Source organism: Hypanus sabinus, chromosome 21 (assembly GCF_030144855.1).
Source record: "Hypanus sabinus isolate sHypSab1 chromosome 21, sHypSab1.hap1, whole genome shotgun sequence".
NCBI lineage: Eukaryota > Metazoa > Chordata > Chondrichthyes > Myliobatiformes > Dasyatidae > Hypanus > Hypanus sabinus.
Window position 1 is genome coordinate 55,087,001 of NC_082726.1, and position 16,888 is coordinate 55,103,888.

Here is a 16,888-nt window from a genome sequence, read left to right on the forward strand (position 1 = left end):
CCTTGTGCGTTCCCGTCATATTCGGTGCCCCCATCAGTAGCTACTGACACCAGATGGGTGGTCTTTATTCCTTTGGCTCTTAAACAATTCAAGACAGCCTCACAGATGTCCTCCCCCCGTGTTTGGTCTTTTAGAGGTATCAACTCAATCAGTTCTTCCTGTGGCCCGGCAGAGTTTACATACCGGCAGAACAACGCTATTTGTTCAATATCACCTTTGTCTTTAGACTCGTCACAGGCAATCGAGTAGGCCACAGCTGAATTGATGTCTTTAATTTGCTGTCTTGTGATGTCTTCTGCCATTTTTATGGTTCTGTCTTTGACAGTCTTTACAGAGAGGGGCATATCCCTGATTTTCTGCACAATTTCACTCTTGTTTTTAAAGTCCGTGAATAGATGTTCTGAAATCTTAATGAAAGATTCTTTTATATATTCACCATCTGTAAACTGCTTCCCGTGCCTGACTATTTCCTGAGCGGCAATATAACTGGCGTATGTCGTTGATTTTCCAGACTTCATCCATTTCTGGAAATGATTTTTGCTCAGATCAACCTTCCGCATCAGTTCCGAAACGGCTTTTTTTCTCTCATCTCCATCCGGATATTTTTGAGCAAAGGCTGCGTGTTTATTCTGGAAATGCCTTGCGACATTTGACTTTTTGTTGTTTGCTAGTTTCTCATTGCATATTAAGCATACCAGTAAACCAGTCTCGTCAACAGTGAAAGCAAATGAATCTGTCCACGTATCATTAAACGTTCTGTTTTCTTCAGTCACTTTTCTTTTTTTAGAATTCTCCATAGTTGGCTTACCTTGGATCGAAAAATTAAAGAAATCGCGCACTGGCGGGTGTCAGGTATTGGCAGTGGTGACATATATTAATAGCGATAAAAACACGTTGTAGCGGTGTGCTCACGCAGTCAGTAAACTGCAGTCGAATAACTTTATTCGAACTAAACAGCCTTGCTTTTAAGCCTCCCTCAACCCAGCCCCCATGGACGCAGATGCTGCAAAAGACGCGTACTCACAAACCCCCGTAGGCTATCTCCCTTAGCCGGAATGCTGGCTAATTGTGAGGAAATGTGTCGCCACACTTAGATTGTACAAGATCACCATAATCTTCAAATTTAGAATTACATTTCAAAAGCTAACAGACTAACATAAAATACATTTTAATTAAATACTGACTAATTATTTCCCAAAGCCACAGGGAGCCGCAGCACAGAGGTGAAAGAGCCACAAATGGCTCGGGAGCCGCAGGTTGCCGACCCCCGCTTTAGACAAAATTAAGAATCTTTGGGAACACAATTTACAGACATCGATACCTGAGGAAACTTGGAATGAAATTTTTAAACTGATTAATACTTCATCACTATGTGCTTGTGATTCCCTCATACAATTTAAGGTGGTACATAGAGCTCATATGACTATGGATAAGCTATCTCATTTTTATTCAGATATATCTCCCTACTGTGACAGATGTAATAATGGAGAAGCCTCATTAATTCATATGTTTTGGTCCTGACGAATCTTGAAAAATATTGGAAGGAAGTTTTTCAAACTTTTTCCTTACTTTTTAAAGTAAATTTTAAGCCGAACCCTCTGATGGCCCTTTTTGGTATTGATGCAGGACAAGATATTAAGTTGAAGGTTTCTGATTTACATATTTTGGCCTTTAACTCTCTTACAGCTAGGAGGACACTTTTGTTTAAATGGAAAGATGTTTTTCCTCCTCCTCATGCTCAATGGTTATGTGGCATTATGTCATGCTTAGAGAAGATTCGTTGTTCAATTTCTGATTCTCGTCAAGACTTTCAAACATTGTGGGGACCTTTTCTGAATTATTTTCAAAACCTCCAATTCTTTATTTTAACTCAGATGTTGGCTATTATTAATTTTTATTATATAAGAAGGTATTTACCTTCTTTTCTCCTTAATGAACAGCTTTGGTCTTGGTAGGGGTTAGATTACAAGTTTGCAGATGATACCACTGTAGTGAGCTTCATCTCAAATAACAATGAGTCAGAGTAGAGGAAGGAGATAGAGAGCTTAGAGAGAGGGTGCCATGACAACAACCTTTCCCTCAATGTCAACAAAACAGAAGTGCTGGTCATTGAATTCATAAGCGGGGTGTTGCGCATGCTCCTGTTTACATCATAAGTGCTGTGGTTGAAAGAATAGAGAGCTTCAAGGTTCCTTTGGGAGAGCGTCAGCAATAGCCTCTCCTTGTCCAATCACATTGATATCACAACCAAGAAAACTCATCAAAGCCTCTACTTCCTCAGGAGGCTAAAGAAATTCGGCACGTCCCCATCGACTCTTACCAATTTTATCTGAGGCACCATAGAGGCATTCTGGCTTGGTGTGGGAACTGCTCCGCACGTGAACGCAAGAAACTGCAGTGTTGTGGAGTCAGCTCTGCACATCGCAGAAACCAGCCTCCCTTCTATGTTCTCTGTCAATACTTCAGGAAAGCAACCAGTCTAATTAAAGACTCCATCACTCCAGACATTATCTCTTTTCCCCTCCCGCATCAGGCAGAAGATAGGAAAACCTGAAAGCACACCTCACCAGACTCAACAACAGCTTTTATCCCACTTATCAGGCATTTGTTCGTTAAGTTTGTTGTGTCAAATAGCTTCTGACAACCAAGTCCAGTCCCTGGCCTTCACATGTGGCTTAGCCACTAAGTCCAGTGGAGCCATTTTTACTGACAGGAGTAGGGACAAAGGTTGGTTATTGGCACCTTAAAATCAGTCGCTTTTGCAGACGGGGCCCATTAGCTGTGGTTGGCAGCTCATCTCGGAGAGGGAAAACTCTGATCTCAAACCGCGGCTGCCTTGCAGCTATACCCACTCAAGGGGAGGGCTTCAGGAGTAAACTCTGAGGAGAAGTCCACAGCTGGAGTCCCTAAGGCTGTCCAATTCTTGAGTTGAACACCGATTGACAACTCCGACAACTGGATCAGCCTGTTTAGATGCCTCAGCTTCGTGGGGAGGGGGAGCCTGCTGCGTGGACACTAGCTTGCTCTCAATATCGTACTGCCCTGGCTTGCGCACCAGTTTGCGTATCATGTAGACAGCTAGGACACAATATTCATGGTTGACCCCAACCAATGGAGGGCCTCAAATATCCGACATTTGATGGACTTCTTGTAGTCTTGAATTCACACTCTACCTCATTATGATCTTGCACTTTTTGTTTACCTGCGCAGTACTTTGTTCAGCATTCTTGTTGTTTTACTTTATTAAGCTCAATGCACTGTAATGATTTGATCTGTATGAACAGTTTAGGTCACCAAATTACAGGGAGGATATTAATTAGGTTGAAAGAGTGCGGAGAAGGTTTACAAGGATATTGCCAGGACTTGAGAAACTGAGTTATAGAGGAAGTTTGAATAGGTTAGGACTTTATTCCCTGGAGCGTAGAAGAATGAGGGGAGATTTGATAGAGGTGTATAAAATTATGATGGGTATAGATAGAGTGAATGCAAGCAGGCTTTTTCCACTGAGGCTAGGGGAGAAAAAAACCAGAGGTCATGGGTTAAGGGTGAAGGGGGAAAAGTTTAAAGGGAACATGGGGGGAGTGGTTCTTCACACAGAGAGTGGTGGGAGTGTGGAATGAGCTGCCAGATGAGGTGGTAAATGTAGGCTCACTTTTACCATTTAAGAAAAACTTGGACAGGTGCATGGATGAAAGGTGTATGAAGGAATATGGTCCAGGTGCAGGTGAGTGGGACTAGGCAGAATAATGGTTCAGCACAGCCAAGAAGGGCCAAAAGGCCTGTTTCTGTGCTGTAATGTTTTATGGTTCCATATAAGAGAAGCTTTACATTGTATCCTAGAGCTACCTGGCTGTATCTGACAACTTTGTTGATGTAACTTTCCTCCTTATATTGGAAATATAAGGAAATAGACAGTCAGCACTTTGGGCCAAACTTCTACATGTAGGATGTTGCTGGGCTTCTCCACGGAAGGAGCTGTTCCACTGGGACAAACTTCAGTCAGTCTATGGCCAATGTCAAATTGAATAATTAGGGCTTTGTTGTGGGTAGAATGGGTGGGAAGTGGGTGAAGAGGTGGATGCAGGCTCCATTGTGGAAAATCACTAGGTGCTTGTGGAGCAGAATTGATGGGCTGAATGGCCTAACTCTGCTCCTATGTCTCACGGTCTTATGGTCTTATATTGCTCCAACAATTTATGATGCAAATCTTCATCTTCAGGATGATATCCATATGCAATTTAGGTTTAGTAATTAGTAATTCATTGGACCCAATTAAAGGCTTGTTCCTTCTAAACTGAGTGATCCTTTTAGAGCAGCTTATAGAATTTTATTGATGTGATAATAACACTCCTAGCTGTCTTTCCTCACTTGAAGTGTGTCACTCCACTGAGTTCAACCTCATTCATTATTTTCTGGTATAAAAATAGTCTTCCTCTGTCATTGCAGCTCAAAGGGAAATGGTTATATATTTGCTTTCAGGAAGTGAGTGATGCAGTTATGAAAGACACAAGTTAATATTTCACAAGGCATCAGAGATAAAATGGAGTGAGAAGCGATCCACTCATTATGCAATAAAACCTTATCCACACCCTCAAAGCACAGGCTATTTTGCTTCTAATTGCATGGGAATAAACCAGACACTCTGTTACGCAGGTAACTGATCTCCACTAAGTTTTCAACTACAGACTGCATGCAGTGTTCTAACTTTACATTAGACCTTTACACCTTGGTGGTTTGCTTGGCCTTTCCTGTCTTTGACCTTTTAAGTTAGAACAGCATGCTTGGCTATAAAACCCATTGAAGTGTACAGCACTGAATGAGAGCTATCCAGCCCATTGTATCCCATGCTGGGGCAATACTGTACACACAAAGTACTGGAGGAGCTCAGCAAATCAGGCAGCATCAATGGATGGGAATAAACAGTCACTATTTCGGGCCAAGACCCTTCATCGGTCCTCCACAGATGCTGTCTGACGTGCTAAGCTCCTCCAGCTCATTGTGTGTATTGACCTAGATTCCTAGCATCTGCAGTACCTGGAACACATTAAAAACATATCTTGCAGTCACTGTGCCTGCAGTCAATGAACGACACAGCATTAAATTGAACTGAACTTTCCTAGGCTGTTTATAGTTCAATGTTTTATATTCAATGTTTTGCTTGGTTTTTTTGGTGCTTGCATGAATTGTTTTTTTTTTGCACATTGGGTGTTTGATGTTTTCTTTGAACGGGTTCCATCGTTTTTCTTTTCCCTAGGTTGGGAACCCCTGCTCTAGGGAGTCCCTAATAATTAGTGTTTAACTACAACAATGGTTGATCAAATCTCTACAATACTGGGAAGAATTATTTTTCATCCATGATGAACATGTAAACTATATGGAGAAAATGAGTTGCTTCTCCTTAGGCATGAATAATACAAGGTTCATAGAGACATCCAAAATTCTGTCAGTGAATAGAGAAAGTATTGTGATTTAACCATGATTTAGTGTAAATGGGCAAAGAATTAGGGAGATGTAGAAGATTTTTATTTACTTATTGAGGTAGAACACAGAATATGCCCTTCTGGCCCTTTCTTCTTTTTTTTACACATTGGGTGTTCGATGTTTTCTTTGGACAGGTTCCATTGTGTTTCTTTGTTTCGTGGCTGCCTGTGGGAAGACAAATCTGAGAGTTGGATACCACATACGTACACTGATAATAAATGGAACTGAAATTTAGATGCATTTTATAACATGAATTGAGCAATATAAGTGCATACAACCGAAGAGAAATGAATATCTCTGATGATTATCTATATTCAATGGAGGAATTAATGATGCTAGACATTGATGGGCTTTTGTTTTTATGTGTGTATATTTGTTTAAGTATATTAATAAAACAGTATAACATCACAGAGTAATAGTGTACAACAGGACAGAAAAAGGCCCCTCGATCCATCTACCTGCACTCAGACCATAGCCCTCATCCATACACCTATCCAAACTTCTCCTAAATGTTACACTTCAATTGGCAATCTATTCCACATTCAAACCACCCTCTGAGTAAAGAAGTGCCCCACTCCTCCCAGATTCTGCTTAAATGTTTCTCCTTTCATCCTAAATCTATGACCGCTAGTTCTAGTCTCACCCAAATGGAGGGGAGAAATGCCTGCATGCATTCACCCTGTCTGTATGGTTCATACTTTTGTATACAACTTTAAGATCTCAACTATATTTTAAATCTGCCATGGCTTCATCTTTGATTAGCAGTAAGGTATGGACAAGTCAGAACTTTGCAGACGTAATGAGAGGCCTACCTCTAGATTAGGAATTCCCAAACTTTTTTATGTCAAGGACCCCTCCCATTAATCGAGGGGTCTGTGGACCCTAGATCGGGAATGCTTGCTCTAGTGAGTCCCTAATAATTAGTGTTTAACTACAACAATGGTACAATGGTTGATCAAATCTCTACAATACTGGGAAGAATTATTTTTCATCCATGATGGACATACAAGCTATATGGAGAAAATGAGTTGCTTCTCCTCAGAGATGAATAACACAAGGTTCATAGAGACATCCAAAAATTCTATCAGTGAATAGAGAAAATATTGTGATTTAACTGTGAATTAGCGTAAATGGGCAAAGAATTAGGGAGACGTAGAAGATTGTTATTTACTTATTGAGGTAGAACACAGAATTTCTGGCCCTTTGAACCATGCCGCCCAACAACCCCCGATTTAATCCTAGCCTAATTATGGGACAATTTGCAAAGACCAATTAACCTTCCAACGAGTACATATTTGGACTGTGGGTGGAAACCGGAGCAACAGGTGGAAACACACGCGGTCACGGAGAGAACATACAAACTCCTTACAATCAGTGGCGGAAATTGACGGTTAAATTTCTTGATGCATGGATTACATATCAAAATAATCCTATTTCAGAATATCAAGCCCTGTTATTATTAGCAATATGGTATTGAAGTGAAATTAATTTTAATCTTTTTAATATTCATAGAAAGTCATAGCGTCATACAGCACAGATACAGGTCCTTGCTGACCAAAACTGAAACTAGTCCGATTTGCCCACGTTTGGTCTATATCCCTCTAAATATTTCTTATCCATGTACCTGTTCAAGTGTCTATGTTTAGTTTAGTTTAGATTCACTGCAGATCGATTTGTTGTGTAGATTCACCGAGAATGAAGGACTCCCCAATAAAGGGAGACTGAATTTAAAGGGTTGTGAAGTAATCTCATTGCTCTAAATCTTGCTGTTGAAATAAGTAGAACATAGAACAGCATAGCACAAGAACAAGCCCTTTGGCCCATGAGGTCTGTCCAAACACAATGGCCAATTAAACTCTATCTCTTGTGCCCGCACATCATCCATATTCCTCCACTCACTGCATTTTCATGGATCTAACAGTCTTTTAAACACCACTACCTTATCTGCTTCCACCACTGCTGCTGGCTTTCTATTCTAGGCACCTTCCACACTGTAATTTAAAAAAAAACTTACCTTCTCTCTTTAAATGCATGTCCTCTAGTGTTTGACATTTCTCCCTTTGGAGAAACGTGTGGTCTATCTCAACATCTTCCTCAGCCACTGACACTGCAGAGACAACAACCCAAGGCTGTCCAACCCCTCCTATAGCACATGCCTTCTATTTCAGGTTTCATCATGGTATATCTCTTCTGCACACTTTCCAAAGCCTCACTTCCTTCCTGTAACAGGACAACTAGAATTGAAAGAGTTAAGATTTGTGATCCCTTCAAATGTGATTTAATGTCTTCAAAAGGCAATGTCTTAAAAAGGCAACATCCATCATTAAGGACCCCACCATTCAGGACCTAACCTCTTCGTCTTGCTACCGTCAGGGAGGAAGTACAGGACCCCGAAGACACACTCAACATTTTAGGAACAGCTTCTTCTCCTCTGCTATCAGGTTTCTGAAGGATCCATGAATCCAGGAAGTTGTGTTTTTGCACAACGTTTATTTTTTTACACACACTCAGTGGCCACTGCACCTAAAAAAAGGCCACTGAGTGTATGTTCAGTGTCTTCTGCTACTGTAGCCCATCCTCTTTAAGGTTCAACATGTTCTGCATTTGGAGATTCTCTTCTGCACTCCACTGCTGAAAAGCATGGTAATTGAGTTTCTGTCGCTCTCCTGTCAATTTGAACCAGTCTGGCCATTCTTCTCTGACCTCTCTCATTAACAAGGCATTTTCACCCACAGAACTGCTCACTGTTGTTTTTTTTTGGGGGGGGGATTTTTTGCACCATTCTCTATAAACTCTAGAAACCATTGTGCATGAAAGTGCCAGGAGATCAGCAGTTCATGAAATACTCAAACCACCCTATCTGGCAGCAACAATCATTCTATGGTCAAGGTCACTTAAATCACATTTCTTCTGCATTCTGATGCTTGGTCTGAACAACAACTGAACCTCGTGACCATGCCTAGATGCTTTTATGTATTGAGTTGCTGCCACATGGTTGGCTGATCAGATATTTGCATTAATGAGTAGGTGTAATGGAGCACCTAATAAAGTGGCCACTAAGTGTACATTTCTTACTGTAACTTTCAGTAACTTTATGTATTGCACTATACTGCTGCCGCAAAACAACACATTTCATGACTAAGGCAGTGATAATAAATCTACTTCTGAAGTTAAGATAGTAGATCAAGGTGATACTTGTTTCCTGGCGAATTAAGGAGGAATTTATTTCCTTGAAGGGCTGTGAATATCTGGAATGTATACAGTATACCCTGAAATTCTTACTTTTCGCAGACATCCACAAAGTAGAAAAAAAGCCCCAAAGATTGAATGACAGAAAAACATTAGAACCCCAAAGCCACCCTCACTCACAATCAAAGCATCAACTCTCCCCCCACCACTTGTTCTAGCAGAAAGCATCAGCCCCCCCCCCACCCCCACCATACACCATCCACCATGCAAGCAACAGCAAAGCCCCAAGACGCCATGATCTAGAGTCCCAACAGGATGATGGTGTACTTGGAGAATGCCAAAGCAAGCTCTGGGTTATCTGTGATCTACTGTTTCTGCTTCATACAACTAAGTGGTAACCTTTTTTGCAATTGAAGCATCAAAGAAGTTAACATGTGCAAACATGTGAAATTAGTTTGCCCTAGATCTGATCTGTAAATATTAACACTCTCTCTCAAATGCAATTACATAATGATAAATATTGCTATATTTATCGATGTGGTTCAAAGGAAGGTCATAGCTCTTTTAGACGCTCTGTAGGTTTTTGTTTCTGTTCAAAAAGTTCACGTGAATGGCCTCAGTAAGAGACAGCGAGTGAACAATCGAGCAAGTTAATGTTAATCTAAGTTTACTTTTTAAACAATGTTATTTTGCCCGTTCCTCCCCCCCACCCCGCCCCGGAGATTCTGTGGATATATTTCCATTGCCCTTGCTGATATGAGCAATAAGGAATGACATCTGAGCATTTTCACAGGGGAACGGCTGACGTAAGAGGCCAGTTAATGTGGGAGCTTAGCTAAAGCTGCTTGCCTTTCTCTCAGACTTTCTCCTGTCTCAGCAAGAGTGTCTACTGCAACATGAACTTTGTCACTTGGGAAGCTTAAACCCTTAACTGTATGGAAACTGCTACACAAATCAACGCAGCAGGTAGGAAACTGGATATCTGATCATTTTAAAGACTTACTGTCCTTCATGGCAATTGGTTTGATGAAATCAGTTTGGAAGCTCTGTTTCTTGACTACTGACTGTGAGCTTCACATTGCATAGACAAAGTTGTTCCATACAATGTTTTAAACACAATTGAATATACCTTTTGTTTGATAAAATGGATTCTTGATCTCACAGTCTACCTCATCATGGTCTTGTTCCTTATTGTCTGCTCTGCCTGCACTCTCTCGGTAATTATAACACTATATCCGGAATTATGCTATTGCATTTTCCTTCTACTACCTTGATGTACTGTTGCACTGAAATGGAGCTTAGAAGAATGAGAGGGGATCTCATTGAAATCTATCAAATATAGAAAAGACCTAAATTGAGTGGCTGTGGAGAAGATACTTCCCATAGTGGGGGAGTCTAGGACCAGAGGGTACAGCCTCAGGATAGAAGGAGGTCTCTTTGGAACAGAGAGGAGGAGGAATTTTTTTAGCCAGAAGGAGGTGAAACTGTGGAATTCCTGACCATATATGGCTGTGGAGGCTAAGTCATTGGCTACATTTAAAGCTAAGGTTGGTAGGATCTTGATTAGTAAGGCACCAAAGGTTATGGGGGAAAGGCAAGGGAATGGAGTGAAATCAGCCATACTTGAATGGCGCAATAGACGCAATGGGCTGAAAGGCATAATTCTGCTCCTGTTGTCTTATGCTCTTCGACTGAACACAGGTTGCTAGTGCTATGAAAAGAAACGTTGGCTCGTTACATATAACAAAAATAGACTAATTACCAATTGCCACATGAATTGACAGGGAATAGCAGGTTACAGAGCACATATAAGCAAATGGGTCTAGTTAGATTGGCATTTTGATCAGACATGATGGGCCAAAGGGCCTGTGCTGTTTATGTACTATTTATATTCATGTTCATTCCTCTGTATCTTTCCCTCATCCACCTGCCTCTTCAACCTGTGTTAAACACTCGATTTGACTATCCCATCCCACTCCCACCAGCATCCCACGTTTATTCTGCAGACATGAAGCATCCCCAGTTCCAGTGCCTCTTGTCTCCCAATTTCCTTCCTCCGATTCACTCATTACCCTTTCACTTGGTGACCTACAGTAGCTCCCAATTAAACAATGTGTGACCGCTTTAAAATTCTTGCCCTTCTTTTGAAATGCTTCCCTGTCTTTGTAATCTCAAGAGAAATAGAGGTGATACATAATTCACTCAAGAGATTCAGCTGATGCTGGAAATCCAAGGTAAAATGCCGGAGGAACTCAGCAGATCAGGTTAGCAGCCAGTGGAAAGGAATAAAGAGCTAACATTTCAGGCCAAGAACTTTCATCAGGACTAAAAAAGGAGGACGAAAAAGCCAAAATAAGGTGGTTGGGGGAGGGGGGGAATGGTTTGGAGTTCAAGATAGAAGGTGATAGGTGATGCTGGTGGGAGAGAGGGGTTGAAGTAAGGAGCTGGGAGCAGATAGGTAGAAAAGGTAAAAGGCTGAAGAAGAAGGAATTTTATAGGAGAGGAGCTGAGCACAGGAGAAAGGTAAAGAAGAGGAGCACCAGGGAGAGGATATAGGCAGGCGAGGAGAAGAAAAGAGGTAAGTGGGGAGCCAGAGTGAGGAATGGAAGAAGATGGAAGGGGAAAGGGAAAAATGACTAGATGTTAGAGAATTTTGAATGGAAGGAAGATCTTCTACTCCTTGTGTTTGTTTTATTGTTCAATAAGGTCACCACTAATGTTCTAACTTGGCACTATTTTCATATATTAACATCATATTACTACTAATTTCCTTTGATTTCTTTAACATCTGCTCCCACTAATATCTGTACTATCTCCTACAATAGTTCAATATCAATAGTTCTATTTAATATCGGAGACTGTATACTACATACAACCTGAAACTCACCCGTTCTACGCCTTCACCCCTCATTCTTTACATTCCAAGGAATAAAGTCCTAGCCTCTCTAATTTCTTCTAGGCCCCTTGAATCCGACTGATATCCTTGTAACCCTGAGTGGATGATCGGGCCACTTTGGGCTCGAAACTGCTTAATAGGAATTGCTATTGTTGCACAGAGAATGTCGATCACGCTGCTTTCTGTGTAATGTGCCCCTCCCAGTAGGCTGCAGGGACTGTCCAGACGAGGTTTTACCAAGTGGAATACCCAAGAGGCAGATCCTCCTTCAGTGCTGGGCCAATTGAGGGAGTCTGTGAAACATTTCTTTTTGATCTTACAACAGCTCCTATCTCAGAATTAGAATTGGATTTATTATCACTGACACATGTCATAAAATTTGTGGCTTTCAGCAGTACAGTGCAATCGATAAAGAAGTACTGTAAGTTACATCAAGAATTATATACAAATATAGTGCAAAAAGGGAGCAAAATTGAGAGGTAGAGCTGCTGGGTTCATAGGCGGTTCAGAAATCTGATGACAGAGGGGAAGAAGCTTAATCAGGTTTCTGTACCTACACCCCCCCCCCCCCAATGGTAGGGATGAGAAGAGGTGAGATGGTGAGGAATTAAACTCCTAGATGGTGAGGACCTTAATGACAGAAGCTGCCCTTTTGAGGCATAGCCTTTTGAAGATGTCCTCTGCGGTGGGGAGGTGAGTGCCCATGACGGAGATAGCTGAAGTTACAAGACTCTTCGGCTTTCTTCCTGCTTTGTTTGGAGCCTGCATTCCAGACTTTGATGCAACCAGTTAAAGGCTTTCCACGGTATGCCTGTAGAAATTTGCTGGAGTTTGTGGTGATATACTAGTCTCATCAGACTCCTAATGAAGTATAACCATTGCTTTGCCTTATGCCACAATCTTATCTGTGATCTATGGGCAGTGTCAGTTCATGAGCAAACCTTGAATCTCTGAGGTCATGCTTTGTCATTCCTTCTTCATCTGCTTGCTCAGATAGTATATGCAAAAACCATTGATGCAATCCTCATCCACATCTCCTCCCATGACACGAACATTTCCCGAACATTCACATTCACCCCATCTTTCTGCTGTCTTAACAGTGATCCTCTTGTCCTTACATACCGCCCCATCAACCTCCGAATCCTGTACATTTTTCTCTGCAAAGTCCGCCATCTCCAAAGGGATCCTACCACCAAAAGCATCTTTACCTCACTCCCATCCCTCCCCCCACTCTCTACTTTCCACAAAGATCACTCCCTCTGTGATTTTCTTGTCCATTCATCCATCTTCCCGGCACATCCTTGCAAGTGGCCAAAGTGCTATTGCTGTCCATTCACCTCCGTTCAGGGCCCCAAATAGCCTTCCAGGTGAGGCGTCACTTCACCTGCAAATCTGATGACATCATCTTCGGGGGGTGCTCCCTCAATGGCCTACTCTACATTGGTGAGACCTGTGGCAAATTAGGGGATGCTTCATCAAGCTCCTTTGCTCCATTGTGAAAAGCAGAACTTCTAGGTAGCCAAATATTTTAATTCGGTTTCCCATTCCTGTCTGACATGTTGGTCCACGGCTCCTCTTATGCTACGATGAGCCAAACCTCAGGGTGGAGGAGCAACACCTTATATTCTGTTTGGGTAGCCTCCAACCTGATGGCATGAATATCAATTTCTACCTCCAGTTAAAAAATTTCCCTCAGCATCCCCTCTCCTTCTATTTCCAATCTGGCCTCTTATCTCTTCTCACCCGCTTATCACCTCCTCCTAGTGCCCCTCTTCCTTCCCTTTCTCCTATGGACCACTGTCCTCTCCTATCAGATTCCTTCCTCTCCAATCCTTTACCTTTCCTACCCACCTGGCTTCATCTATCACCTTCTAACTATCCTCCTTTCCCTTCCTGTATCTTTTTATTCTGGCATTTTCCTTTCCAGTCTCAAAGAAGGGTCTTGGCCCAAGACGTTGACTGTTTGCTCATTTCCATGGAAGCTGCCTGACCTGCTGAGCTCCTCCAGCATTTGTGTGTGTTACATGTGAAAGTAGTTGTGCTTTATTGTATAAACATGTCTGCACTGATAATATATAGATATATTCTACAGTGAAGAGGATAAATCTCTGAAATTCAATCACAAAGGGATGCATTTAAATAAATTTTTAAATGTATTTTAATCTCTTTTTTTCTCCAGTCCTGATGAAGGGTCTCAGCCTGAAATGTCAACTGTACTCTTTTCCATAGATGCTGCCTGGCTTGTCAAGTTCCTCCAGTACTTTGTGTGTGTTGCTCGGAATTCCAGCACCTGCAGATTTTCTCTTGTCTTTTAATGTGTTGTATAGTTAAATCCAAAGAGTCACATGGCACAGAGACAGACCCTTCAACCCACCATGTCCAGGCCAAACATCAACCACTCAGCTACACTAACCATATTTATCAACAGTTCTTTCATTGTCTTAAGTACTTTAGGCAGCAAAGTAAACGTAGCAGTTAGTGTAAAGCTATTACTGTCCCAATGACTTAGGTTCAATTCTGCCACTGTCTGTAAGGAGTTTGTACATTCTCATTGTGATCATATGGGTTTTCTCCGGGTGCTCCGATTTTCTCTTGTGGTGCAAAGACGTACTGGTTAGTAGGTTAATTAGTCACATGAGTGTATTTGGACAGCATAAGGTTGTTGGGCAAGAAAGGTCTGTACCATGCTGTATCTGTAAATCTCCAATACCTTAAAGATTCAAGTTATCCAGATACTGTAATTTGTAAATGCCGTGGGAGTCTCTGTATCCACCTTCTAAGAAACACCTCTGGGTGAAAATTCTCCTCACCTTCCGTGAAGCTTGTAACATGTTCAATTTCTAGCCTTTCCTAGTTTTGATGGAAGTTCATCAGCCTGAACATTAACTGTTATCCTCTCCGTAGATGTTACCTGACTTTATGGGATTTTCCAATTTTATTTCAGAATTACAGCATTTGTATCCCTTTCTTTCAAAAAGGATGCTTAATGAACCACATTGCACAGAGCAAATTACCATAAACAGTGATAACATCAAGATAATCTGCTTTAGAAATGGTGATAGGGAGAACTCTTGTACTTATCTTCAGTGAAGAACCTTGGGATTTTTATTTCCATGTTAATGAGTAATTAACCTTGAGCTTTACATCTCACAGAATGCTGGAGGAACTCAGCAGTTCAGGCAGCATCTACAGAAAGAAATAATGTCCCCTAGACTCATGAAAGGTTGGATGGGCAATTAGTCTCTCTGTCTCCACCTTTCTCTCTCCCTCCATCCTTCTCCCTCCCTCCATGCTCCCTCTCCCCCTTTCCTTGTCTGTCTTTCACCCTTCCCTACCCTCTCTCTCTCCTTCCCTGCCCTTCTCCAGTTCCCTAACCTTCTCTCCCTCTCTCTTCTCTACCCCACTCTCATTTCTTATATCCCACCTTAAAAATTATCTCCTCTCTACCCAAAAATCTTCTGGTAAGGATTGGAGTCAAATTTACCATCATATTGCAGGGTTAACTGAAATACTAAAATATACTAGAGGAACATGATGTGGAAGTTACAACACACAGCAAATGCTGGTGGAACGCAGCAGGCCAGGCAGCATCTATAGGAAGAAGTACAGTCGACGTTCGGGCCGAGACCCTTCAATAGGACACGTGAGTCTGAAACGTCAACAGTGCTTCTCCCTATAGATGCTGCCTGGCCTGCTGCGTTCCACCAGCATTTTGTGTGTACTGCTTGAATTTCCAGCATCTGTAGATTTCCTCATGTTTGCATGGAAGTTACAAGTTGTTTCTCACATTTGTGAGCCATGAGCTTATATCACAGGAGCTTAGAAACAGAATCAGATTAAATATCATTGGCATATATCATGAAACTTGTTGTTTTGTGGCAGCAACACAGTGCCATATATAAATTACAATATGAAAAAATCTATGCAACACACACAAAATGCTGAAGGAACTCAGCAGGCCAGGCAGTATCTCTGGAAAAGAGTACAGTTGACGTTTTGCACCGAGACCCTTCATCAGGACTGGAGAAAAGAAGATGAGGAGTCAGAATAAGAAGTTGGGGGAAGGGGAGGAAGTAACAGAAAGTGATAGGTGCAATTGGGAGGTGGGGGAGGGGTGAAGTAAGAGCTGGGAAGTTGATTGGTAGAAGGAAATTGTTATGGGAAACAGGGAAATGGCAACAGAATTTAATGCGTACTTTAGATCTGTCTTCACCAGGGAGGACACAAGCAATCTCCCAGATGTATGGATGGGCCAGGGTCATAAGATATCAGAGGAATTGAGACAGATTGACATTAGGAAAGAAACTGTGATGAGTAGACTGGTAGGACTGAAGGCTAATAAATCCCCGGGTCCAGATGGTCTGCATCCGAGGGTTCTAAAGGAGGTGGCTCAGGAAATTGCGGATGCATTGGTAATCATTTTCCAATGTTCCTTAGATTCAAGATCAGTTCCTGAAAATTGGAGAGTGGCTAATGTTATCCCACTTTTCAAGAAGGGAGGGAAGGAGAAGACGGAGAACTATCGCCCTGTTAGCCTAACGTCAGTCGTGGGGAAGATGCTTGAGTCCATTATTAAGGGCGAAATAGTGGCACATCTTGATGGCAGAAATAGGATTAGACCGAGCCAGCATGGATTTACCAAGGGCAAATCATGCTTGACTAATCTGTTGGAGTTTTTTGAGGGTGTAACAAGGATGTTAGACGAGGGTAAGCCAGTGGATGTTGTGTACCTAGATTTTCAGAAGGCATTCGATAAGGTGCCACATAGGAGATTGGTGAGTAAAATCAGAGCTCATGGCATTGGGGGCAGGGTTTCAACATGGATAGAAAACTGGTTGGCAGATAGAAAGCAAAGGGTAGCAGTGAATGGGTGTTTCTAGAGGTGACTAGTGGGGTACCACAGGGCTCTGTATTGGGACCACAGCTCTTTACGATTTATGTCAACGATTTAGATGAGGGCATTGAAAACTATATCAGCAAGTTTGCTGACGATACTAAACTGGGTGACAGTGTGACATGCGGAGAGGACGTTAGGAGAATACAGGGAGACTTGGATAGGCTGGGAGAGTGGGCAGATACTTGGCAGATGTCATTCAATGTGAATAAATGTGAAGTTATCCACTTTGGAAGCAGGAACAAGAGGGCAGAGTATTGTCTGAATGGTGTAGAGTTAGGTAAGGGAGAAATGCAAAGGGACCTAGGAGTCCTAGTTCACCAGTCAATGAAGGTGAATGAGCAAGTGCAACAGGCAGTGAAGAGGGCAAATGGAATGTTGGCCTTTGTTACAAGGGGAATTGAGTACAAGAGCAAGGATGTCCTTTT

General features: G+C 42.0%; 1 protein-coding gene across 1 annotated transcript in view; it reads left to right on the forward strand.

Annotated features, from left to right (window-relative positions):
* The first annotated feature begins 9,504 nt into the window (after nucleotides 1-9,504).
* LOC132379251 (synaptotagmin-11) overlaps nucleotides 9,505-16,888 on the forward strand; it is a 31,486-nt gene continuing 24,102 nt past the window's right edge. Inside the window, exon 1 of the mRNA XM_059946954.1 lies at nucleotides 9,505-9,636. Coding sequence (XP_059802937.1) covers nucleotides 9,606-9,636 — 31 coding nt within the window. The 5' untranslated portion in view covers nucleotides 9,505-9,605. The remainder of the gene's footprint in view (nucleotides 9,637-16,888) is intronic.